This window comes from Rhinolophus hipposideros (assembly GCF_964194185.1).
Source record: "Rhinolophus hipposideros genome assembly, chromosome: 19".
In the NCBI taxonomy this organism is placed as follows: Eukaryota; Metazoa; Chordata; class Mammalia; order Chiroptera; family Rhinolophidae; genus Rhinolophus; species Rhinolophus hipposideros.
In genome coordinates this window covers 14,445,008-14,471,581 of record NC_138065.1, presented here as the reverse complement: position 1 = coordinate 14,471,581, position 26,574 = coordinate 14,445,008, and the positions used below count along the sequence as shown (strand labels likewise).

Here is a 26,574-nt window from a genome sequence, read left to right as displayed (position 1 = left end):
CCATATTGTCTCAATATTTATTTAAATGAATGAATGGTTAATTTAAAAATATTTCAAAGATCTATCCTATGTAGTTTACCTCTACTGTATGTAAGTAAGTAGGAAACGTTTGTCAAATGAGTTGTAGTTATCTATCTCTTACTGCTTTGAATAAAAATCCAAAGAATTTATTACTTTTAAAAATGAAATATGAAAGATTGATATTAACAATTATTTTTCCTAGCAGTATTATTCACTGTTTAATAATTAGTACTATTTGTGAATTAATGATAGCAAGGCTTTCATTGTGATTTATCACCTAGCTGGCAACAATATGTTTTTTTTGTTTATTTTTAGCAATATAATATTTTTTAAATAGTATAATGGTTAAGAGCACAGGCCATGGAGCGAAGCTGACCTGAATTTGAGTCTCTTACTACCTATGTGATTTGTATAGTTGCAAGTTAACTTTTTTTAATTTTTCAATTATAGTTGACATTCCGATATTATATTCACTTCAGGTATATAGCATAGTGCTTAGACGTTTATATGACTTATGAAGTGGTCCTCCCTGATTTGGACAAGTTACTTTTAAGCCTTTAATGCCCTCATTGTCCAATGGAGATGAGAATACCTGTCTCAGAGCGTTGCTGTAAGAATTAACTAATATATGTATTTCTTGCTTAGCACAATGTGTAGTACCATCTGGTTATAATTTATATCGGTTTTAGTGTTTATGGAGCTGAATTCCTAAGAAAATAGATTTAGTGCAAACCAAATGTTACTTTTTAAAAGGAATTTTCACAATACTGTATTATTGAATATAGATATTCTTAATCTAATTATGAAAGCTTTTGCTTTTGTAGTCTTGTTTTTCCCCCTATTGTGCCACTCAGATTTTTCCGTCTTAATATAACTTCACAATCTTAAGAATGTGACAAAACTTAGGAAAAGTCTGTTTTTGTTTTCTAAGATATTGAATATGTGTTCAAACAAGGAAATTGAAGCTTAAGATAATTTTGTCTTATCATTCCAGGGTAAAACTCACTCCCAGCTCATAATAATTGATCGTGGCTTTGATCCTGTGTCCACTGTCCTGCATGAACTGACGTTTCAGGCAATGGCATATGATCTACTGCCGATTGAGAATGACACATACAAGCAAGTATAATTTGAAGGGCATGTAAAGGGCATATAGATACGAGCAGTTAATAATTTGTGCAGGCACCAGACAGCTAAGTCTGACCTTTTTTATTTTTATTCAGAGGCTATATCCTTCTCTTTTCCCAATAACCATAATCTATTACACATACCTTGACCTTGTAAGTTAATGGGTATGTTGACTGCTTTGAAGCCTTTTTTGGTATATTTGCTTCTTTAACTGTCTACAGCGAAGCTACATTTAAACCAGTGGAATTTGGACTTTTCACTTAGGTTAAGAGTAAATGCCATACCTACTACTATATTTATTGAAGTAGTAACCATATTCAAACTGGTCATTCTGTAATTATTCTGAATCACACACCCAGAAGTCTCTGTATGTGTCTTGTCAGTGTAACATATTTAAAGAGATTAGAAGACTGGAAAACTAAATAGGATGGCAATTGGGATAGACAGTTTTACCAGTTTGGCACCTAGTATTGAGTTAACCCTGATATAAGCATATTTACTTCAAAAGTAATGTGAAATAGAAAGCTACATGAAAAATAAAATAGATTTTCTATCAAGGACCCATTTTATTCTTTTTGTATCATTTATGTGTGTGTATATGCATGTGCATATATATAACATTATTTGATATAATTTCTAAATCCAAATAGGCATTTTTCAGCTGAGATTTACTGTTTGAGCATCGTAGTAAAAATGGAAATTAGTTTTCTCAAATTTCATAATTTAATTAATTATGGTCAAATCCTGGTTTCCTGAGTTTATGTTGTTTGTGTTAATGTTAGATGACAGAGAAATCAACATAGCTTTTTTCAAGTATAAAAGTAGTTTCAAGCAGTTTATTTAGAATTTTCAGAAGGCATGTTATGACCTCTTATATTCAGGTCTCTAAACCTGCATTGCTCAAGAGATTAACAAAAAAATTGAATTGATAGACTCTAAAGGATTTGTTTTCAGATTATAGACCTACATTTCAGACATTTCTAACCTAGTATTTAAAATATTTATCTCTCTAGGTTTGCTACCAGGCAAAGCCAGTTTTAATTTTTAAGAGTAAGGGAGCAACTTTTTTTTTTTTTTTAAAGCCATCCATACTTTTTTTTTTTTTTTTTTTAATGAATTAAAGCACTCCAGGGATAAGACTAGATAGATGGAAGCCTGAACTCCCTGCTGTTTGTGCTTCATCACAGTTTTTAATGGAAGTAGAATACAAAGCAGGAAATTGTTACAAAGCAGGAAATTGTTAAGTACCCAGAATCTATTTTTCATCTTGGTGACTTCTTTAAATGTACTCTTAAAGTGGAATTGTCATCTTTTAGTATTGTCAGGATTGTTATCTTAATCTTTGTTCATAAATCAAAGATTAAAGACATTGTATGAGTACAAAGTGACATTTTAAATGACAAAAGGGCCTCTATCCTTAGTGCAGTCTTGTAATTAAGCACAGTCTTTCTACCCTTGGGCATCTGTAATTAAGACCACATATAGGTAGAGGTTTTATGGGTGGGACCTGTAATTTTGGGGCTATGGAAACGATTGTATTCAAACAGCAGAAATCTACATTTGTTGTCTGCAGTCCAGAGCTAGAAAAGCTCAGTGCCATTCTTCCTAATCTTTGTTCAGGAAATTGACAGTCCCCTGAATGATTAAATCTCCTTAGTTTCCCAAATGGAAGGAGGCTATCTGCATAAGAAAGAGAAGGGAGAAATTAATTTGGGCAAGCAGTCAGGAAGTCCATTTTAAGTTTTTTCATGAACCCCTTGAATTGCTGCTTAACTTCATTAGGACTCATTAAAGCAATCACAATTTTTTATGGCTACATTAGTTTTTCTCTCATTTTCTTTTCTCATTCTTAAAGGAGATGTGCTTATAGGGTTAGGGAAGAATGTGGAAACAGATGATATATGCTTGTGAATTTTGTACTAATTCTGAACATCTTCAATATTTAATAGGCTACATTGGGGCTGATGTTTCTCGTTTTTACTTAATAGAAGTTTGATAGTTGTGCTAATGCTTACTAGTACATTAAAATCTTGTTTTTAAGCAATTAACACAAATTGTTAGTATACTCGGTCTTGTTCTTAAAGTTGATTGTGGAATGTTGAATTTTTGTTTCATAAAATACCATTTTGTTAACCTAAAACTATAATAATGACAACTAAATCTAACATTTGAAAGTAAGAATGTCTTGGTAGGCATAGCCCTTTGATTTTTAATGTAAGGATAGCAACATGCCTTAGTTTTGAGTAGGTCTTCATTATCCCCCTAAAATAGTGGATATGTACGCTTCAGTTCTTGAGCTCTGTTTTAAAATTTTTGTTTGTAAAAATGTTTCTTCCACTTTTTTGGGGGAAAAAATAATCCAGAAGTTTTATACTTATGTCTACTTGTAGATATAAAACAGATGGGAAAGAAAAGGAGGCAATCCTTGAAGAAGACGATGACCTCTGGGTCAGAATTCGACATCGTCATATTGCGGTTGTGTTAGAGTATGTGAACCCATTTTAATTTTTATTCCATATTTTTTGGACCCTGAATACATGATAATACATTTTTTAATCTTAAAATGTTTCTATAAAGAAGTACACCTTAGGAATTTAAAAAATTCTCTCAATTTGACAGGGAAATTCCAAAGCTTATGAAGGAAATTTCGTCAACAAAGAAAGCAACAGAAGGAAAGGTAAGAAGAGTCTTATTTAACTTCCAAAGTAATAATGAAGGTGAACTTTAAAATTTGTTTAAAACTTTTATTTTATGTAACTTTTCATTTTGGGAAATTTCTAACACACAAAAGTAGAGAAAATGAATTCCCTCTTACCTATAACCTAGCCTCAACAGTTAGCAACATTTTGCTTTTAAATTTAAGTTCATTTTTAAAAGGCTATTTAACTAATTTCACCAATGCGTTCTTGCTAAGTTGTTTATATTGAGGTATAATTTACCTGAGTAGAATGCACAAATATTTTGTTTATACTGAATAACATTTTTATATATGTATGTACACACATACACACATCGGAACCACAACCTAAATCAAGATATAGAACATTTCCATCATTCCAGAAGGTTACACAATGATACCATCTATGAATAAAGAAAGTTTAGCTTGATCCTTTTCAATCTTATTTTAAATTAGTTTTATTAGTAGTTAATATCTCGTACCTATATTATGTAGAAAAGAACTTGTGATAGAGGCTATTATTGTCTTATTCCTAACCTTAGGAGAAACGTGTTTGATATTTTATCATTGAGTATTATGTTAGTTTTAGGTTGTTTAGGTATACCCTTTTTCAGATTAAGGAAGTTTTCCTCTATTCTTAATTTGCCAAAAGGTTTTTTTTTTAAATCAGGAATGAGTATTGGACTTCATCAAATACTTTCTCAGCATCTATTGAAATTATTTTTTTCTCCTTTATTCTGTTAATGTGATAAATTACATTCATTGATTCTCTAACATTAAACCAACCATGCATTCCTGGAATAAGCTCCACTTGGTGATGATACATTATTCTTCTTCTCTATCACTGGGTGTATTTGCTAACATTTTGCTTAGGATGTTTGCTTCAAGGTTTATGAGAAATATTTCCCTGTAATATTCCTTTTTTTATTTTTGTAATGTTCTTGTCAGGTTTTGGTAGCAAGATTATATTGGTCTTTAAATGAGTTGTAATGCTTTCACTCATTTTATTCTCTGAAACTGTTTGTATTAGATTGTTATTATTAGTCCAATTATTGCTTGAAAGAATTCACCAATTAAGTAGTTTGGGCATGGAGTTTTCTTTGTGGGAAAGTCTTTAATTACAAGTTCTTTACTAGATATAAAGCTGTTCAGATTTTTAAATTTTTTCTTGTATCAGTTTTGAAATGTTGCATTTTTCAAGGGATTTGTCTATTACACCTATGTTTTCAAATATCCTCTTATCCTTGCAGTGTCTGTAGAATTGGTAATTGTGTTCTATTTAATCCTAATATTGTTAATTTGTGTTTTATCCCCTATACTATTACTATCCCCTATATATATTAGTAATATATGAAAGAATCCACTTTTGTCTTTGTTGATTTCTTTTTTCGTATGTTAGTATTGTATTTAATTGATTTCTACTTTTTTATTTCCTTCCTTTAACTTTCTTTGGCTTAATTTGGTTTTCTAGCTTATTGAATTGGATGTCTAGAGCATTGATTTTTTTCAACTTTTTCTCTTTCCTTCTCAACATTGCTGTAGCTGTATTCTGCAAATTTTGGAATAACTTATTTTAATTCAACTCAGATATTTTCTAACTTTCATTGTGATTTCAACTTTGACTCATGTGTTACATAGGAATATGTTTTTTAATTTCGAAGAGTTTGGGAATTTTCCACTTATCTTTCTGTTGCTGAGTTGAAATTTAGTTATAATAGTGGCCAGAGGATGTGCACTGTATGATTTCAGTCCTTTGCAAATTTGTACAGACTTGATTTGTGACCCACCATATGATCTAGTGTGGTCAGTGCCCTATGTGTACTTAAAAAGAATATAAATTCTATGTATCAATTAAATTAAGTTGGTTTATCATGTTATTCAAATCAATTAACTGATTTTTTTGGTCTTTTTCTGTCAGTTACTGAGAGTAGTATATTAAAATCTTTGATTATGAATTAATCTTATTTTCTTTGTAATCCTGTCAACTTTTGAAGCTGTATCAACTGATAAGGCCATGTTAATGAGAATCATTATAAATTTAAGATAGTTATCTTTGTTGAATTTATTCTTTTATCATCATAAAATGTCATTTTCTTATTATTTGCAATTATTTGTTGCCTTAAAGCCTACTTCACCTGATACTAATGTAGCCATTCCTGCTTTATTTTGGTTAGTGTTTACATAGTATATCTTTTTCCCATCCTTTGCTTAGAACTGTCTGTGTCTATATTTAAAATGTGCTTATTATAAAAAAACTATAGTTGATTTTTGTTTGTTCAATCTGACAATCTTCGTGTTTTAATTGGAATGTTCAGTCTGTATATATTTCATATAATTATTGATATAGTTGAATGAGCTATTTTTCATCCATTACCTGAAAGCTGTTGTCTTAATTTTGTCAATTTTATTTTTGTTTATGGAGGGAGAGTAATCTTGATATCATCTACTCTATCATGGCTGAAACTAGAAATTTCTTGAATTTGTTGTCTTTAAAATTTGTCAAATATTTAATAAATTAACAAATATTTAAAACTATAGGATTTTAAAGTTGGTATATAGAATAACTGAATCATCAGTTTGATTTTAAAATGTTTGATTTTTCCTAGACATCGCTTAGTGCTCTTGCCCAACTGATGAAAAAGATGCCCCATTTCCGTAAACAGATTACTAAGGTAAGCATACCTTATCATTTTTCGTTTATTTGTCCATCTAGTTCTATAGTCAATTTTAGCAGTGGATGTCATGGAATACTTGGTGTAAGCTGTCCTCTAAAACCTCACTGTAGGCCTGAGAAATATCCCAAATATTTAAGCTTTTCAATAGTATTCTATTTAGAATCTAGATTTAGCCATATCCAACTTAAATTTTGTCTTTGTCTTGAACAGCCAAACAGAGAAAGTTTAGCATATATCAACTTAATAAGAAAATTCAACATTGGATTAACCAATGGTTGTTTTTCCTTACCCGTAAACCCAAAACAAATTCAACCCTTTCATTCTATTTTTGCTGTCTGTTGATTATCCCCTGTAGGTCATGTTAATTCTCACTTTTTCCTTTTCTTGCTTTACATAGTACCTCCTTTCCACCCAAGCCCATACATACCTTCAGGCCAATCTCAAAAGTTTAACATCAGTTGCACAAAAAGAAATTAAAATGCTTTATATGATTTCTAAATGCTTTAAAATTTTTTAAATGATTTCTTCTGCTTTTCAGCAAGTTGTTCATCTTAACTTAGCAGAAGACTGCATGAGTAAATTCAAGCTTAATATAGAAAAGCTCTGCAAAACTGAACAGGTATGTGCAGAGTCAGAAATACGTATGTTCATAATGGATTTCTTGAGTGAACTTTCTAAGGTAAACCCTAACTTTGCTCAATCAATACAGTGCATGGAGTCACAGAGTCTCTGTTAGAAGAGGACTCACCTAGGCCGTATTTACTACATCTTTCCCCACTGGCATTAACAAGTAGATAAGTAGTATCATAGTAAGCAAGTCCCTCCTAAACTGTGATTATGCATTTTTGGTTGAATGGGATGATTTAAGTGCTCGGAGCATTATTTCAGGGTACCATTGTTGGCAGGCTTTTCTCAGTGAGTGCAGCATGTAATGTAGCATCCTGCAGAGTACTGCATAGGCACTTTTAACTCATTTTAAGAGGCTCCTCTATAATGTGAAATGGTTTAGGTCAGTGCTGTCTAATAGAAATAGAATGCAAGTCATGTGTAATTTTAAATATTCTTAAAAAGGTAAGAAACAAGGGTAGTTAATTTTAATAGTATATTTGACTTAACCCAATATATCCAAAATATTATTTCAACATGTAGTCAATATCAAAAAATTATTAGTCAAATATTTTATATATATTTTTATACCAAGTCTTCAAAATCTGGTATTTTCATTTACAGCACATCTTAATTTAGCCCAGCCACATTTCATGTGCTGAGTAGCCACATGTGGCCCATGTCTACCATATCAGCACAGGTTTAGATTAATGATTCTCTTTTCTGAATTAGTTTTTGACTTTTTACATTTTCTTCAATCAGTAGTTCATAAGTGATGCCCACATTTTCCTGTGAAATGTCATCAGTATTCCATTAAAACTTGGCAAGATAATAATAGATATTTTCAACTGAAGATGAATTTGGGTTATAGACCACTGATTATTTCCTTTTCAATAAGGACCTGGCACTTGGAACTGATGCAGAAGGACAGAAGGTGAAAGATGCTATGCGAGTGCTTCTTCCAGTTCTACTCAACAAAAGTCATGATAATTATGATAAAATAAGAGCAATCCTGCTCTATATCTTCAGTATTAATGGTAATGGAGACTGTTCATTTTCATGAATGTATTAGAATACCCAGCTCTAAAATCACTTTATAATAAGTGGTTTAACTAAAGATCTTAAGAGAATCTTAGAAAATTCAAAGGTAATAGCTGAAGTTGGTTCAGATACAGTGGTGCCTTGGTTTTCAAACGTCATCCATTCCGGAAGACCGTTCAAGTTATGAAACATTCGAAAACTGAGGCACGGTTTCCCCATCGAAAGTAATGCAAAATGGATTAATCCATTCCAGACCTTTAAAATCAACCCCTAAAACTGAAAATTTAGCATGAATTTTGTTATCTAATGATACCATAGATCCATAAAATTTTCGGCGTTCGAAAACCGAGGCACTATTGTAAATAAAAGGAAAAATATGAAATTGGGAGAAGACTGGAGGGTATGTAATTTAAATGTTTACTTTTTATTTAAAAAGCTTTATTCATGGGTATACCTATAACCTAGAAATGATTGTTGTAGCAATTTTGTGACTCATATTTTTTCTTATCTAAGGAACTACGGAAGAAAATTTGGACAGGTTGATCCAGAATGTAAAGATAGAAAATGAGAGTGACATGATTCGTAACTGGAGTTACCTTGGTGTTCCCATTGTCCCTCCGGTAAGAAATCTTACATTTTGTATATACTGACATATATATATATGCATGTGTAGTTGTTTGCATTAAATATGTTTTATTACATGGGAATCCATGTGAACAGTCTTCTTAATTTCACTCAATAGATTTGGTAACTAAAAAATTAAAACTTTTCCATATATGAGTAATTTGGACAGATACATCTTTCTAGTGAATTTATGTCTTAATGGCTTCATTTGTAATTTGCTATTCATGCTTTTCTCTTTATGATTCATTTATAGCAAATTTTGAAAGAACTATTTAGAATCTCACTCTTTCCCATCAAGTTTTATAGCACTTTTGAGTAAACATACATTCTGATGCTATTTTATTATTAAAGCACAAAATACTGTGAAGTTATGTAACCACACTTATTCAGGTTATTTGAGTAGGCATTTCTGAATTTTAAGTCAAATACAACATAGTATTTGCTGTTAATTAAATATCTTTGTTAGAAAACTCAGTAAGGGAATATCACTAAATAAATTACTGGTTTTAAATTTTTTCCTCTAATTATATTAGTCTCAACAAAGCAAACCATTAAGAAAGGATCGGTCTGCAGAAGAAACTTTTCAACTCTCTCGATGGACACCTTTTATCAAAGATATTTTGGAGGTAAAAGTCATTAAATTTTACTTATAAACTAAGTGCCCTTCTTTACTCTTTGTATGTTTATCTGTCACTCTGAACATATCCATGGGTCAGGAATTTTCTGCAGTACTGGGAGGGTTCACAAAAGAAGACTGTGTCTTGGATCAAGGGAGGAGAGGAAACTCTTGGAAGATTATTTCCTGAAGACCTCAAACAAACTCACACCACTGACTGCCTCAAAATAAAAAAAGTAAAGCACACACATTTTATGAAAAAAACTGCTGTTTTTTAAATAACTATATGTAGCAGAAATATAAACAACTTATTTGCATGAAGTTTCAAAACAAAATAACATTTGTATATGACCACTATTAGGAAACGTTAGAATCCAGTATTCTTGGAAATATATTTGTGATTAAAATGTGATCCTCACTATAGTTTGCTGTTATATCCAACAGATAATTGATGCCTTTAGTACTATCTGCTTTTAGAAAATAATACTCTAAATCTATAATAATATTATGAGAAATTATAAAATGGACTAATAAAAATTGCATTATGAGCTCAATAAAATAACATCGATTCTTCAGTCATAATCATTTATTCCGATTTTCCTTTGACTTAAACCCCAGTTTCTACTTTCCTTTGGAATCTAATTGGATACAATATATTACTAGGATTTTTCTATTTTGCTTGGCTAATTTTGTCATTCACACACACTTAATCATAGAGGAAAAGTTTAAAGAATTTAGACTTTATTTTCTGCAACATAAGATTTTCTTTCTCTGACCCATAACAAGGCTGTAGATCTAAGTAGTTTTTCTTGGCTGGTATGTTTAGAATAAGAATTGACTTTCTCAGACCCTTCCACAAAGATTTGCATGTTAAATTCAGAAAATCCACTTTGACTTCAGTGGCAATCTAAGACCTTTAGAATTTCTCCTGAAACTCCATTTCTTTGTTTCCTGCAGTCTTATTGAAATATTCTTGGATACTGAGTACCTGGTGCCCACTCCTATGTCCATTTATTAATACCATTTGTACTACCATGCTGTAAAGCAGTAGTCCCCAACCTTTTTTGATCATTCACACTTAACTATAAAATACATGAACATGAGCCTATAGCGTAAGATTATTTATAACAAAACAATCTATGTATACAATATATCCATATACATGAATATATCCAATGTAACCCTTAAAAAAGGAAAAATTTTTTAAATGAAATGAAAAGGAAAATTTCCCCCATCCCCATGTATTGTCTTGTGTAGCCCTAGCCAGGGGTCACATCCTGTTTTAGAGCCACTACTGGTAGCCTAAGAGGCATGTCAGGACCAAGATGGTATTTAGAATTCCCTAGCACTCTAGACATAAAGGTCCTGATAAGATACCTGGAGTCTTCACACCAATGTGGGGACCTTCCAAATGAAGAAATACAGGTATGCAATAAATACTGGTTTAATAAGTAAGTAAGTGATTGCATTAATATTTGAAGCGAGCAAGTTTTGTGAGTTTCAAAGAAAGTACTAACTTTATTTTATTGAATATTTATATATCCTTAAAAAAAAAATATATATATATATATATATATATATCTCCTTATGGTCCTTAATTATAAATACAAGTTTTGAGTTTTATGCAAAACAAACAAAAATATCCTAGAGTTTACAACATTTTCTTGATGGTGTTAACTCTTTTCTTCCCTAGGATGCCACTGATAATAGATTAGATTCAAAGGAATGGCCATATTGTTCCCAGTGTCCAGCAGTATGGAATGGCTCAGGAGCTGTGAGGTAAAACCTGTAAATCAGAGTCAGTGACATTTTCAGTGTGATATTACAGACTAATAATTGAAATGGTACATAGTACTCTTACATTGGCAACTCTCCTAGAACTCTAATCTGTTTTAAATGAGTCCAGGTAAACTGTATGAAAATGTACTTTATTACGAAAAATATTTTCATGAAATTAGAAAAGAGTTTTTCCTCTCATTTTTTTTTCTTCACATAGCAGAGGACATACCCTTTTTGATAATTTTTTTGGTGGTGAGATATTTGAAACATTCAGAAAGCTCTAGAGAAAATTATAATGCATACCCTTACACTCAGTGTCCAACTTAACATATGAATCATAAATACAGTTCAATCATAAATACAAATCACTCTGATTTTGTTATTCTTTCTTTCTTCCCTATCCTGAATTTGGTGTTTATCATTCACCTATATATCTTTTACACATTTTCTACATATATATGTATTATAAACAATGTATAGAGTTGTGTTTTGCAGGATTTTTCTTTTGGTCTTTGGCTTTTAGCTATTTAACTGTAATGTGTCTAGGTGGAGTTCTCTGTGTTTATTTTACCTGCAGTTCTTTGAGTTTCTTGAATCTACAAGTTAATACTTTTCATCAGATTTGGGAAACTTGCTGTCATTGTTTTTTTTAATTTTTTTCTGCCCGTTTCTCTTTCCCTCTTCTCTTTTTGAAACTCCATTTCACTTATGTTGGAAGGTTTGACATTGTGTCTTGGGTCACTGAGACTGTGTTTACTTTTCTTTCATCTTTTTTCTTTCTCTTCTTCAAATACAATATCTATTGATCCATCTTCAAGTTCTCCGATTCTTTCTTTTGATATCTCAAATGTGCTGTTGAGCCATCTAGTGATTTTTTTTTTTCATTTCAGTTTTGTTCTTCTCACATTTAGAATTTCCTTTTGGTTCTTTTTTAGTTTCCATTTTTTCTTTTGAGATTTTTCATGGTTAAGTTGTTAGCATAATTTTCTTTAATTCATTTATCATATTTATAATACCTGCTTTGAAATTTGCTATATCTAACATCTGGGTCCACTCAGGTTTCTGTTGACTTCATTTTTCCAAAGTGGGTCACAGTTTACTGTTTCTTTACATACAAGGTCGGACAATTAAGTTTGCGAACTCATCCTAGGAAAACTGCTACATACCTCATTGCTGAATATCACTACTGTCACCTTCAAAGTACTCCCCTTGGGAAGCTATGCACTGACTCTAGCGCCTAGTCCACCCTGCAAAGCAATTTTGGAACTCTTTTTCTGGAATGGCCATCAGAGCTATCCTTGTATTGCCCTTAATGTTCTGAATGTCATCAAAATGTCTTCCTTTCAATATTTCCTTTATCTTTGGGTAAAGAAAGAAGTCATTTGGGGACAGATCAGGTGAATAGGGAAGGTGTTCCAATACAGTGATTTGTTTACTGGCTAAAAACTCCCTCAGAGACAGTGCCGTGTGAGCTGGTGCATTGTCATGATGCAAGAGCCATGAATTGTTGGCGAAAAGTTCAGGTCATCTAACTTTTTCATGCAGCCTTTTCAGCACTTCCAAATAGTAACCTTGGTTAACTGTCCAGTTGGTATAAATTCATAATGAATAATCCCTTTGATATCGAAAAAGGTTTGCAACATCCTTGCAACAAATTTGCAAACTTAATTGTCAGACCTTGTATCTACTAATTTTTGGTTGAAAACTGGACCTTTTAGATAATGTATTGTGGCAACTCTAAATTGTGTTTTGTTTTAGTATTTTGTGTGGACTTAACCTGTGGGATCATTCTTACCTGCAGTGTGTAGCCACTGATGTCATTCAGGGGGGTTTTAATTTTAATTTTTTTGCTTGGCTCCTAATAGCTTCTCCCCCGTGTTTGTGTAGCTTCGAGGTCAACCAGTTATCTGGAGAGATGTTGTGTTTAGACACCTCAAGCCTGGAAAGTTTCTATCGTTTGCTTATCAAGCTGAGTGTGGGTTAAGGAATGCATTCCATGTCACAGTCAGTTTTTGAGTCTCCTTTTCTTTTTTTCTTTTTCTTTATTTTTTCACCTGGGCTTTCTCAGACTTTCCCTGCACATGCAGTTTGACGGTCAGCTAAGGAAGGGTGGGTGTATGGAGAGCTTGTCGTAGCCATCTTTGGTTTTCTTACATGCAGAATTTCTCCATTAAATTTCTGGATGATTTGCTGACCAAAACATTGGGCTACCAAAGCTGCATGCTTCCTGCTCTGAACCAGATCTGCCATTTTTAACCAGCAAAGCTGCAAGATTTTTCACTCCCTCTGCCACCCTACCTCAAATCAAGTATTCACCTGGGTCAGGAAAGCTGATGGTTTTCACAACCAGCCTCAAGTCAGTAAAGCTACAGTTTTTGCTAACTGATCTGGGGGAACGGTGGGAATTGGGTGCAGCCTCAGGCTAGAAGGTCACGTGGTCACCATCACCATTCTTACGTGACATGCTGGCATATGTTCAAAAGTAAGTGCTTCTCAGGTTGTTGTCTGGTTGTGGCTGATTTCCAGGTGACCTGAAATGATTTTTTTCCTCCACAATTTCACCTTGGTCTGTACTTGTTTTCTTGGACGGGAATCTCCTGACCACCTATTCTACCATGACCACAAGTTTTCTCTGTGGTTGTTTTTAAACAATGTAAATGGTGTCATATTGTATGTGTTCTCCTGCATCTAGCTTTTTTTGTTTCCCTCAACATTATGTTTGTGAAGTTTATCCCACATTGATACATGTATAAATGTTCACTCCTGGTTGGTATATGCTTATATGAGTATCACAGTTTATTCATCTGTTTTCCACACAGTGGAAATTTAGGCTGTGTCAAAACTGGTGCCACATGCAGTGAGCACTCTTGTACATTTGCATGTATTTGAGTGTTTCTCTAGGGTGCTTCTCTTGGACTGAGGACTTTTTCTTTAGTTTCATTTTTTCCTTTTCTACTGGTTTGGAAGTTATATATTCTATTTGTATATTTGTAGCAGTTATCCTTAGAATTTTTGTACACTTTGACTCAACAAAGTTGAGATCAATTAGTATCTCTGCCCTCCTCTTGAACAATACAAGAACCTCAGAACAATTTAGTTCAAGCCACATACGTTTTTAAATGTTATCTTAACGCTTTATTTTTGCTCACCTTACATCTTTTTTACTTCTCAAATTAATGATCAGCATTATTATCTTTTTTTCAGTTGTCTGTTATGTTAACCACCACTCATTGCTCACCACTCCTTCTTACATCCCCTTTTTGGAGCTCAGTTACCTTCTTTTTTTTATTTTTTTATTTCAGGTGTACAAAACAATGTACTACACATTTATACCCCTCACAAGGTAATAACCCCCGTCCCCCATTCTACTAACCTTCTGATGTCATATATCACTGTTACAGTTTCACTGGCTCTATACCTTATGCTGTACTCCTTTCTGTGAAAATATGTATATATGTATTTGACATTCAATATTATTCAGCTTCAGCTTCATGTGTACAGTGGTCAGGCACCTACACCGTCCATGAAGTGGTCTCCCTAATAAGACAAGTGTCCATCGGATACCTTGCAACATTATTGATTACATTCCTCAAACTGTATTTCGTATCCCCGTGGCCATCTTGTGATTACCAATTGTGCTTTCTAATCCCCTCACCTTCCCCCTCGTCCCCACCCCCCTCCCAACTAGCAACCCTCAGTTTTTTCTCTATGTCTCTGAGACTGTTTCTGATTAGTTTGTTCATTTCTTCTGTTCTTTAGATTCCACATATAGGTGAGATCATGTGGTATTTGTCTTTCTCCGTCTGACTTATTTCACTTAGCATAATGTTCTCTGGGTCCATCCTCATTGTTAAGGTATCGATCTTCTTTAGGGCCGAGTGATACTCCATTGTATTACAGTGTGTTACGTTGTATGTACATCCAGTGGTCTACCAGTGGGCATTTCGGTCATTTCCAGTTCTCGGCTGTTGTGAATAGCTCTGCAGTAAGCATGAATTTTTTCAAATTAGCATTTTGAATTCCTCTAGATACAGTTACGTTCTTTTCTGAAGCATATCCTTTAGAAATTTCTTTAGTGTGGGTCTGTTGGTGGTAGAGACTTTATGGTTTTCTCTGTCTGAAAATATCTTCATTTTTCTTACATGATATTCTTATATGATGGCTGTAAATTTCTAGGTTCATGGTAATTTTCACTCAACACTTTGAGATGTTATTCTGCTGTTTCTTGGTTTCTATTTTAAACTTTTGGGAAGGTATGTATGGGGGCAGGTTGTTTTTGTCAGTTTTGTCATGGGTAATTTTTCCTTTTCTTTTTGGTTGCTTTTCATCTTTGGTATTCTGTACTCCCTATGCTATGTCTATCTGAGGATTTACTTTTATTTCTTTCCTTGGGAAGCACACTGAATCTGAGGTTTCATATCTTTCATAAATTCTTCAAATATTGCCACTTTGGCAGTCTTGGTTTTGTTCAGTCACCTCATTCTATCTTCATGTCTTGTAATTTCTAAAATTTTAACATTTCTTTTACTTTTTGTGTTTCATTCTGGAAATTTGTCTTCAGATTTGGTTTTCAATTCTTTAGCTCTCTCTTAAGTTTGTGTCCAACCTGCTGAGTGAGCTATTTTTTAAATGTCTTTGTTCAGTGACTATTTTGAAATTTTAAATGTTTCTTTTTCAAATATGCTTGGAATTTTTTGTTATTATTTTATCATACTTTCTGTATTTTTTCATTTTTCCATTTGTCATTTATATTAAACAAAAATTTTAACTTCCACAGCTGAAAGCCTTTTTTGCTAGCAAAAAAGACCGGTGTTGGGGCATGAGTCTAAACCAGCCTCAGCGTGGCTAGGTAGGAAAGACAGCCATGTCCGTTGTCCTGGAGTTTTGCAACTCCGAGATGTTTTTATACATCAAGTAGGGGGCAGAAGGATGTAAGCCGTTCCAGAAGGATTCTGGGATGGGCTCAGCAGAGTCCCTGAAGCTCATGTGTCAACAAGAAGCAGAGACTCCCAGGGTTCAACTGCGCCTGACTAGTCTCTCTTTTAGGATAATCTTGGAAATGGCCACTTGGCAGTTAATGTAATAATTTAACATACACAAAGGAGTGTGGGCAGTCTTTTGTTGGTTTTGTACTGCATTTATTAACTGACTCCTTTATGTCTCTTCCTTTCAGCCTCTGGCCTGCTGTAATTTAATTTAGGACATCTCAGAATTTTCTCCTTGTTATTTACCATTTTAAACAAACTTAATTTTAGTCTTATTTTTAATAATTTTAATATGTGGCATTCTTTGGAGTCTTTAATTCTACTGCTTTTTATTTCTGCAGACATTTAAGGTTGCATATTTCCTCATGGGTTTAATAATTGTGGATTCTGATTTATTTCAGTAGCTGGGGTTGAAAGTGGGTGCCTTCAGAGAGATTTTGCATTTACTTCTGCCAGGATTAGAGACATTTGTATGTGTTAATTTCTCAGTTGGGCTTCTCCAGGCCCTGAAGAAAGTGGAAACTAGAACTCGCGAGAGAAAGGCCTGGGTTGGAATTATCATCTTCTTGGTCATCTCCCCTTGCTTTTGAGGGTGTCCTGAGCTTATGGAGGGCTGTCAACTTCCAGTCGCTACTTTGCACAGTACCTCAGGTTTTGTCTCCTTGTTCATTAAATAGATAAAACCCAAGCCCCTTGTTTGCTAAGATTAGACTAATATTCCACAAGGCAGACCAAGCCTCCTGACAGTTTACCACTCTTGTTTTTAGCTTCCTTTTTTACTGCTGACTCCTAGAGGTTTCTTTTACTGGTTTACTTTCAGCTGTACTTTCAAAAAGATGTTTGCTCTTATTTTAACTAACACATCTGGGTGCTTTTTTAGAGTGAGATGTTCAGGATCTAGCATTTTAATTATTAGTATTGTATCTATCATAGTGTAAAATACTAGCAGTTTTTACACATGTGTGTGAAACAAATAGAATCACATTGTCCTAAAATTGCTATTCAGAAGTTTAAAAATTGTTAGAATCACATAATTGTTTTGAGCAGTATATCTCCTTTACCTTGGTTTTCTCACTCTATTTCTTTCTCTTTTGAAAAAGTTTTTAAACCTAAGTTGTACTTTTAGTATATCCTTGATTTGTTTTCTGTGGGAACCAAGACTGTATCTTGTTCCTGTTCCATATTTCAAAACTAGCAATTAATTCCCTTTTCCTGTTGTGTATACCTCATCATTCCTTAAGATGGCAGATGGGAGTTGTCATCTCAAAGGCTAGACTGAGAACGTTTACTGTGGGATCCTACATTGCAGGGTCTTAGAGGTCATCTAGAACATGGTTTCCGAAGTAGGTAGCAAAGTGATCTATTGAGTACTTATTTTTACCTTAAAAAGTGAGAAATTAAGCTTTATTGATAATAATATATTACTAGTATATACATACTAGTACACACATAATTTATAAACTAATGTACATTTTAACATGTACATAAATGTTAATTTTGAAATATTTATTTACTTTTCAAATAAAAGCTCAAAATTTTTACCCGTGGGCATGGGAACAATAAAGGTGACCCTTATGCTCTACATCAGTGCCACCCAATAGAACTTTCTTGCAGTGATGGAATGTCCTGTATCTGCATTGTCTGTTATGACAGCCACCAGCCTCATGTAGCTACTGAGCACTTGATATGTGGCTGGTGTGACTGAGGAACTGAATCTTAAATTTCATTTAATTTCAATTAATTTAAATTTAAGTAGCCTCATGTGGCTAGCGGCTACTGTATTGGACAGTGCGGATACAGAGCAATCAGGGAGGAAATGGCAGAAATAATGGCTACTATTTATTGAGTGCTTTCCGGGTACCAGATTCCATACTTAGTGTTTTCCATACATTATGTCATCTAATCTTGAAAACAACCCTTGAAGTTTAGAGAGAGGTTAAGTAACTTGCTGAAAGTCATACTGAACTAGAAAGAAGCAGAACCAGAGTTGAAACCTAGGTCTAACTCTTTTTAACAGCTTTATTGAGATATAATTGACTTAATAACATTGCATGTGTGTAAGGTATACAACTTGATATTTTGATATGTGTACATTGTGAAATGATCACCACAAGCTAATTAATATATCCTTCATTCCACATAGTTAACATTTTGTGGGTTTTTTTCCTGGTGGAAAGACTGAATTTAAGATCTACCCTCTTTCAAAAATTTCAAGCGTACAATACAGTTTCGTTAACTACAGTCACCGCGCTGTACATTAGATCTCTAGAACTTACTCATCTTGCAGAACCGAAAGTGTGCCCTTAAGCAACGCCACCTCATTTCCCTGTCCCCCAGCTGCTGGCAGCCAACATTCTGTTCTCTGCGCCTATGAGTTTGACTGTTTTCGATTCCACATATAAATGAGATCATGCAGTATTCATCTTTCTAAGTCTGGCTTATTTCACTTAGCACAATGTCTTCCAGGTCCATCCACGTTGTTGTAAGTGACAGAATTTCCTTTTTTTAAAAAAAAAGCTGAATAATATTTCATTGTATATAAACACATCAAATTTTCTTTATCCATTTGTCCATCAAAGGACATTTCGTTGTTTCCATATTTTGGCTGTTGTGACATACTGCAGTGAACACGGGGTGCAGAGCTGTCTTCAATATCCAGTATCTCCTGCCATTATACATTACTGAGCGCCAGCAATGGACGTCCCAATACCACATCAGCTCCAAACCAGTCCTGTGACTGCCACCCCCGCCCCATGTCTTTAAAACCCTATTGTTTCTATGCTACTCCCCCCATTTTTTTTTTAACTTCAAGAAGTCACATACTTTTCAGGTATATTGTTTCTTTTAAGTAAGAGAAGGTATTAGTTCTGTTTTAAAGGTAAAAATGCTGAGCTAGATTTTGAGTGATTTGTCTACTCTATCGGATCGAAATTAAACTTGGAGTGGGGCTGTCCTGCCTAATTCTTGATGCCCAGTCATACCGTAGTTAAGTCGTTTCCTTAAAATCAGTATAATTGGTGCCAAATTTGAATTGGCTTGAGTTAGGCTTTTTTAAAAGTCTATAAGCAGTATGGCTTTGGAAATTTTTTTTAACGTTGGTGTTTTTTTATTTTTTAGTGCTCGCCAGAAACCCAGAGCTAATTACTTAGAGGACCGAAAAAATGGGTCAAAGCTGATTGTTTTTGTAATTGGAGGAATTACATACTCCGAAATGCGTTGTGCTTATGAAGTTTCTCAGGCACATAAATCCTGTGAAGTTATTATTGGTAAGACTTGTTTTCCTCTTTTCTGTTTTTTTAAACAAACTCTAAATTACGAAATATATATGTAAAACTTTATCTTGTATTTTACTTTTAGAACTAAATTGTTGAATGCATAAAAACTGTTTAATCATAGTATGTTTTAGCTCATGTTCTAAATAGAGCTTTTTCCTGATTGACCTTCTTGATAATTTTCTTTTTTAAATTGCCTGCCTTTGAGGGAATGAGCTTCAAAATACTATATTCTTTAAATATTGAATATGTCCTTTAAAATATTATGTTCTATATTTTCTTGTTTTCATCATTAAATAATTTTGAGACACTTTTACTATAGAAACATTTTCAGTTATTTTGTGGGTGTGGACTGATATTGGCAAGGCCTATATGGAATTTAGTTTTAAGAATTTCAGTCAAAACCACTGATACATAAACTCTTCTGAGCCAAGCCTCTATCTGCAATATTGCTTAATGGTTCTCTGTGATTAAACAGTGACAGTTCTGTCATGAGTAACTTCAAATTTTGCTTTTCGGTATATCAATATATAGCACAAAGTAGACAAAGCACTAGGAGTGAGCGGTATTTCTAAAGGTTTACTGAGCATGCTCACGAAGGAGGAGGACTGAAATACTATATAGTATATAGTATTTCAGATTTCAGGAATCTATATATACTATATACTATACAGTATATAGTATAGGCAGATTTCAGGAAGGTGTCTTCAACAGAAATTTTGTTGTATTACCCCAAGCTACTGCACTTTGCATATTTGAAGGACATGATAATATAATTAGCCAAGGAAAATCGATTTAACTGCTGGCCTCTGAGAATTTATCTTTTCCCCTACCAGGTTCCACGCATATTTTAACACCCAAAAAGCTGTTGGATGATGTAAAGATGCTGAATAAATCCAAGGATAAAGTCTCCCTTATTAAGGATGAATAGCATTTTTTTTGAGGGGAGGGAGTTGGAGATTCTTGTTAATATGTTCAACTAAAGTAGATTAAGACAATGTTGCTATCATGTAATTTAAACAATGTAAATATTTTATAGAATAATGACTTCAAATCTATTTCTTAAAGGACTGTTTATGATTACATATAATTGGATTTGACACTTAATAATTTAAATATTGTTGATGCTTCATAGATGATGAGAAAAAATGTTAAAATGCTTTCTAAAAGGAAATTTTTTCACCTTTGGAACAGAATATATTAGAGTTGTGCGTAATTTTTCACAGCTACCTCTGTACATACTTAACTACTTGTTAGATACTTACCTGTCTTATGATGAAGTATAGTTTTTTGGGAAAGAATGACTTTAAATGGAAAGGTTATAAATGTAAAAACTGTAAATGTGTACGTGTGATAGAATTATTTCCTACGAGTTCAGTTTTTTCAGCTGAAATTCATAATTTCTTTTATGTGTAAAATAATTCAGTCATTACAGAATGATTTCACAGTGTATACTGTCTTGTTAGATACTTCTAAAGAACACAGTTTTATATAACTTTGAAATAATGTATGTTTAAATTGGAAAACCAAAAAGAATCATGAACATTCTAAGAGAAAATAAATATGTAATTACAAAAATTATCTTGGTTTTTTGGGGGGGAAGTCAGGGAAGTTAGGAAGTTTAAAAGAATGGACCAGCAATCTTCCCTCCAAGATAACCCCTGTTGGCTCTTAACAAAAAATAATATAAGGTTGGATAATACTTAACAACAACAGTGACATGTTCTGAGAAATGTGTCGTTAGGTGATTTTGTCCTTGTGCAGACATCGAGTGCACTTACACACACCTAGACGGCACAGCCTCCTGCACACCCAGGCTGTAGGGTAGAGCCCATTGCTCCTAGGCTACAAACCTGTATAACATGTTACTGCACAAAAGAACCTGAGATTAAATCAGTCACAAGAGAAAATGATGCAATCAAGAGACATGACAAACACAAGATGTATGAGGCTGCTGCTGGCGTAACATTGCATACTGTTTTACAGCAAACTTTTTTATAAATAGAAAGTATGCTCTAATAATAAAAAGTATAGTATAGTAAATACATAAACCAGTAACAGTCATTTATTACCATTACCAAGCATTACATACTGTACATAATTACATGTGCTGTACTCTGTACGACTGGCGGTGCAGTAGGTTTGTTTACACCCGCATGACCACAAACATGTGAGTAATGCCTTCTGCTATGACATTGTGACAGCTGTGATGTCACTAGGTGAGGGGATTTTTCAGCTCCAGTATAATCTTAGGGGACCACTGTCATGTATGTGGTCCATTGTTGACTGAAACGCTGTTATGCCATTCATGACTACATAAGGATGTCTGCACACACGGTACGCCACAGGAGCATGTGTTACACAAGGGGGACATCTTCATTTCAAACCTGTCCTTTTACCTGCCCTTAGTGTACTGTCATATGATAGGCCATAATTGTAAATAGCACTCGTCTTCAGTGTTTTGCTCTTGCAAATAATGCTACATTGTTTGGGTACATTTGCAAATTACACAAATATTTTCTAGCAATGACATAGCTGGTCAAAGTGTTTGTGCATTTAAAATACTGACAGGCCAGCCCGGTGGCTCAGGCGGTTGGAGCTCTGTGCTCCTAACTCCGAAGGCTGCTGGTTCGATTCCCACATGGGCCAGTGGGCTCTCAGCCACAAGGTTGCCAGTTCAACTCGTCGAGTCCCACAAGGGATGGTGGGCTGCGCCCCCTGCAACTAACAACGGCAACTGGACCTGGAGCTGAGCTGCGCCCTCCACAACTAAGATTGAAAGGACACAACTTGACTTGGAAAAAGTCCTGGAAGTACACACTGTTCCCCAATCAAGTCCTGTTCTCCCTCCCCAATAAAATTTTTAATTAATTAATTAACTAATCAATTAATTAAAATACTGACAGATACATATTTTTATTTTTATGCAGATAAATCCATCACTTCTCCTTTATGGCTTCTGAATTTTATGTTGTATTTAGAAATACCTTTTGCACCCAAGGTTATTAATTCACCCATTGTTTCTTCTAGAACATTTTGATAGTTTCATTTTCTTTTTTACAGGTAACTCATCCGTCTGGAATTGAGTTCAGTGTAAGAGTGTATGCTAGATATTGTCTCTTAGCACTTGGGATTATGTCCTAGGCCTCCCTTTCCCATACCACAGGGGATGAAAGGCTAAAAATGGAGTTTTTCAGATAAGTAGGGTTCTGAAAGTTAGATTCTGCAAATGATTTGCATTTGGTCAAGATTTGGGAGGTAAGAGGCAGAGGCCCTGTACCGTGGCTATGCCAATGACACGTAAGCACCTGCCACCTGGAGCTGTTTGTAGCAATCAGACTCCTCATTTTAGTGTCTGTCACCTGCTTCATGGATATGAGGCAATGCTGGTGGCTGCAGCTGCACTCGCGTCCTGTTTCCTGAATGACAGATGGTGATATGACCTTCAGTCTAAAGGCATGGTGGCCCCCAGTTCCCTCCCCTACAGCTTTTTCCATGATTTTATAAGGACCTAATTCTGTGTATGAAATCTCATTCTCCTTGAAGTATGTAGAGGAGTTTCTATTCCCACAAAGAACCCAGACTGATACAATATTTAACAAGGATCCAGCTTTATTTCTGTTTAAACATCCAGATATTATACCAGGTTTTATTGGTATCCCCTCTTTCCCCAGCTAATCTGAAATACTACCTTTATCATAGACTAAATTTATATTTGTATTTTGGTTTATTTCTGGATTCTTTTATGGCCCTATAGTATTTCTTACAGTATTTAATTCATTGTATGTTTTAATATATGATGACTGTAACCTCCACTCCACTAGCACCTAAATTACTGTTATTTTTCAGAAATTTTCTGGCTATTACATTTGTCAAAGTGAACTTCAATGTCATTTTGTTAATACCAAAAAGTTATTTTGGTATTTTCATTAAGTTTTCAGTAAATTTATAGGTTAACTTAGGAAAAATCCTGACAGCCTGATAATGTTGAAACTCGATATTGAGGAATATAGAATGTTTTTTCATTTACCTAAATCTTTATGACTTCAGAATCTCCATTTTCTTGACGCAGGTACTGCATGTTGCCATATCTGATCTGTCATGGTTCCATGTGAATTGGATCTCCTATTATTCTTTTCAAACAGATTTTTATATATAGAAGAGTTACTGTTTTGATAACAAATTTCATAACTTGCTATTTGACTAAGTGATGATTATAAAATAATATGCATGTGCTTTCTTAGTGCTCTATACAGGTATGTGCCAAACAGCATTTTTTTCTTTTTTTAAAAAAGATTTTATTGGGGAAGGGGAACAGGACTTTATTGGGGAACAGTGTGTACTTCCAGGACTTTTTCCACGTCAAGTTGTTCTTTCAATCTTAGTTGTGGAGGGTGCAGCTCAGTTCCAGGTCCAGTTGCTGTTGTTAGTTTTAGGGGGCACAGCCCACCACCCCTTGCAGGAGTCAAACTGGCAACCTTGTGGTTGAGAGGACGCTTTCCAACCAACTGAGCCATCCTGGAGCTCAGTGGCAGCTCAGCTCAAGGTGCCATTTTCAATCTTAGTTGCAGGGGGCGCTGCCACCCATCCCTTGTGGGACTCGAGGAATCAAACTGGCAACCTTGTGGTTGAGAGCCCACTGGCCCATGTGATAATCAAACCGGCAGCCTTCAGCGTTAGGAGTGTGGTGCTCTAACCGCCTGAGCCACCGGGCCGGCCCAAACAGCATTTTTAAGTGCTTATGTTACCTCATTTGACCTTGTCATTTAATCCTGTGAAGGTAGGTACTGTTATTATCTCCATTTTAAAGCTGAGGAGACTAAAGCACAAAGAAGTTGTGTAATTTAACCTGGATGTGTACATGGAGAGGAAGGCTTGACATGAATAAACAGCTCTCTTCACATACTGAGCATGAGAACAGTCCATTGCCAGTGAGGGTTAATTTTTGGTGTCTGCTTTTATCTGAGATCCTTGAATGCCTTGGTAACTATCTGTCAAGGGTTGGTACCTGTGTGGAAGAGAGATTCAGACTAATCCAATACCTGTGACAGCAGAACTCCAGTGTGATGACAGCAAACATTGGCCCATTTTATCAGTCACTTACCACCTCAGTGATCACTTTGCCCATTCACACTGATGTGAGATCCTTTGCTGCCTACATTTCACATATATTTTAGGCTTAAAATTGGAGAGACCCTTTGTTTCCCAAATCTGTTACTGAATTTGAAGACACAGACATAAAAGGTCTCACATAAATTCCTTAGTATAAGCTGTTCCTCATCCCCCAGAATTAGCAATTAAACATTCTTATGTCTAGACCCAAGGAAAGACTTTTGTTGTTGCAACTAACTGAAACCATTTATTCACTATCTCTGAAGCAGTTTTGCTTCCTGTTGAAATGTGCTTGGTCCACAACGTATAGTGGATACCCATTGTTCAGCCATATTCACAAAATTAAGTATGAAAAATATCAGCAGTTCACAAGATGCAACTATTTTTGGATTCGCGCCCAAAGGGCCCAGATCCTGGCAGTCGACATAAGATGTGATCCCTTCATAACGCAGTTCTGCTACAAGTATCGGATCCCCTTTGTGAAGCCCATCAGGATGCAGGCAGATTTCTTTTAAAATCAAAGGAGCAAGAAATGCCTTCCTCCACTGTAAAATTTCTACTACCAAGCAATTTGGGTATTAAATATAAATACATATAGTCATAGTATGAATTAAGTCTATTTTAAGTAATTCGTTAACAATAAGATTACAATAGAAAGGAATGATAAAAAGATGAGTTTTCGTTTGTATAATCTAATAGCTAACTAAAGCAGATAGCTTGAACGTTCTCCTAAAAAGAGAAAAGCATTCTACAGCCCCGGCTCCTCCCGCTGTCTTGGCCCCGACAGCCTCCAGCAGAGGCCTGTGCACTGTGGAAACTGCTGGGCGTTTCTTTACAGCACCTCTGCCTTCAGCTCTCGCAAGCCTCTTGACTCAGTATTAGAGACGCAATCATTTAACAAGCTTGTTTTCCTGGTGTAGCACTGCGGCCGAATTAGAAGAGAGGTCTGCCGGCACTGACATGAAGTTGCATGAGGGAGGAGACAGTCAAGGCTACTGAGCCAATCAATATAAAATTACCCTTGTAAATCAGAGCCTCCCAGCCCTTCTCCAGAACGCCTGATGGACGTTGCCCTGTTTCTGTTTCTTGGATGAGTCGTGGCAGTGATTGTTCACAGTGATCCTCAAAGAAATGTAAAATTACATTTAGAATATAACTTAAGAAAGCAAAGATGGATCATATTTCTAAATCAAAGATGATTACAATAGTAAGTTTCTCTAAAGGTTACTTTGAGGGACATTCATTTATGGTAGTCCTTTCTAACCTGGCTTCCACGGAGTTGCTTCAGGTGTCCATGAACTTGAAAAATTGTGTGTAAAATCATGCGTGTGCACATATCCCTTTTCAGATTCTCAAAGGCCATGGAACCCCCAAAAAGGTTAAGAACTCATGAATCGTTTAAGAATACTTCAACCATCCAGGAAAAGGATGTAATTTTAAACCTGGGGACAGGATAGTGACGCTTGGTGCCCACGACGGATTCTCAAGCTGTGATTCAGTTTAGGTCAATGATGAATCTAGAAGCCCCTTTTGCCCATACACAGTTTGAGCTCCTTTTTTCCTCTCAAAAGTACTACTTCCAGTGTTCACTATCTTCCTCGTAATGCCACTGCTTGAAGTAAACTTAGCTACAAAATCAGAGGTATCTTGAGACTGGCTTCTGCTTTGTCTCTTCCAAGGCCCTCCAAGCAATTTTCAAGCCCCAAAGTTAAAAACAGCCCATTCTTCAGCCGTCTAGATAAATAGCAGCTGCCTTGGTCACAAAAATATTCAAAGTGGGAATAGATTCAACTCTCTCCTTCCCACTGAGCAAAGTTCTGGGGGTTGGGAAACAATTTGTTAAACGTTTGGAGCGAATGGTTCCCTCAGGAAAGAGGGAAAGAACCAATAATTTGCTGCTCTGTCATTAAGGAGGTTAGAAAAGTCTTGAAGCAAATCCAAATCTTGGCATTACTCTAACATTGTACATGAAATGTTATAAATTTACTAAATCCCAGGTTCCCACAGTTGTAATGAATTGTCTTCGCTTTTGTTCCAA

The 26,574-nt window shown here is 34.8% G+C and overlaps 1 protein-coding gene across 1 annotated transcript in view; it reads left to right on the top strand.

The window, feature by feature from the left end:
• The window catches only part of STXBP3 (syntaxin binding protein 3), a 50,238-nt gene extending 27,961 nt beyond the window's left edge, over window positions 1-22,277 (top strand). The window contains exons 9-19 of the mRNA XM_081024719.1: window positions 1,016-1,140; window positions 3,540-3,635; window positions 3,769-3,826; window positions 6,433-6,498; window positions 7,040-7,120; window positions 8,006-8,144; window positions 8,662-8,768; window positions 9,306-9,398; window positions 11,082-11,167; window positions 19,270-19,418; window positions 20,261-22,277. Coding sequence (XP_080880845.1) covers window positions 1,016-1,140; window positions 3,540-3,635; window positions 3,769-3,826; window positions 6,433-6,498; window positions 7,040-7,120; window positions 8,006-8,144; window positions 8,662-8,768; window positions 9,306-9,398; window positions 11,082-11,167; window positions 19,270-19,418; window positions 20,261-20,355 — 1,095 coding nt within the window. The 3' untranslated portion in view covers window positions 20,356-22,277. The remainder of the gene's footprint in view (window positions 1-1,015; window positions 1,141-3,539; window positions 3,636-3,768; window positions 3,827-6,432; window positions 6,499-7,039; window positions 7,121-8,005; window positions 8,145-8,661; window positions 8,769-9,305; window positions 9,399-11,081; window positions 11,168-19,269; window positions 19,419-20,260) is intronic.
• The last annotated feature ends 4,297 nt before the right edge of the window (window positions 22,278-26,574 follow it).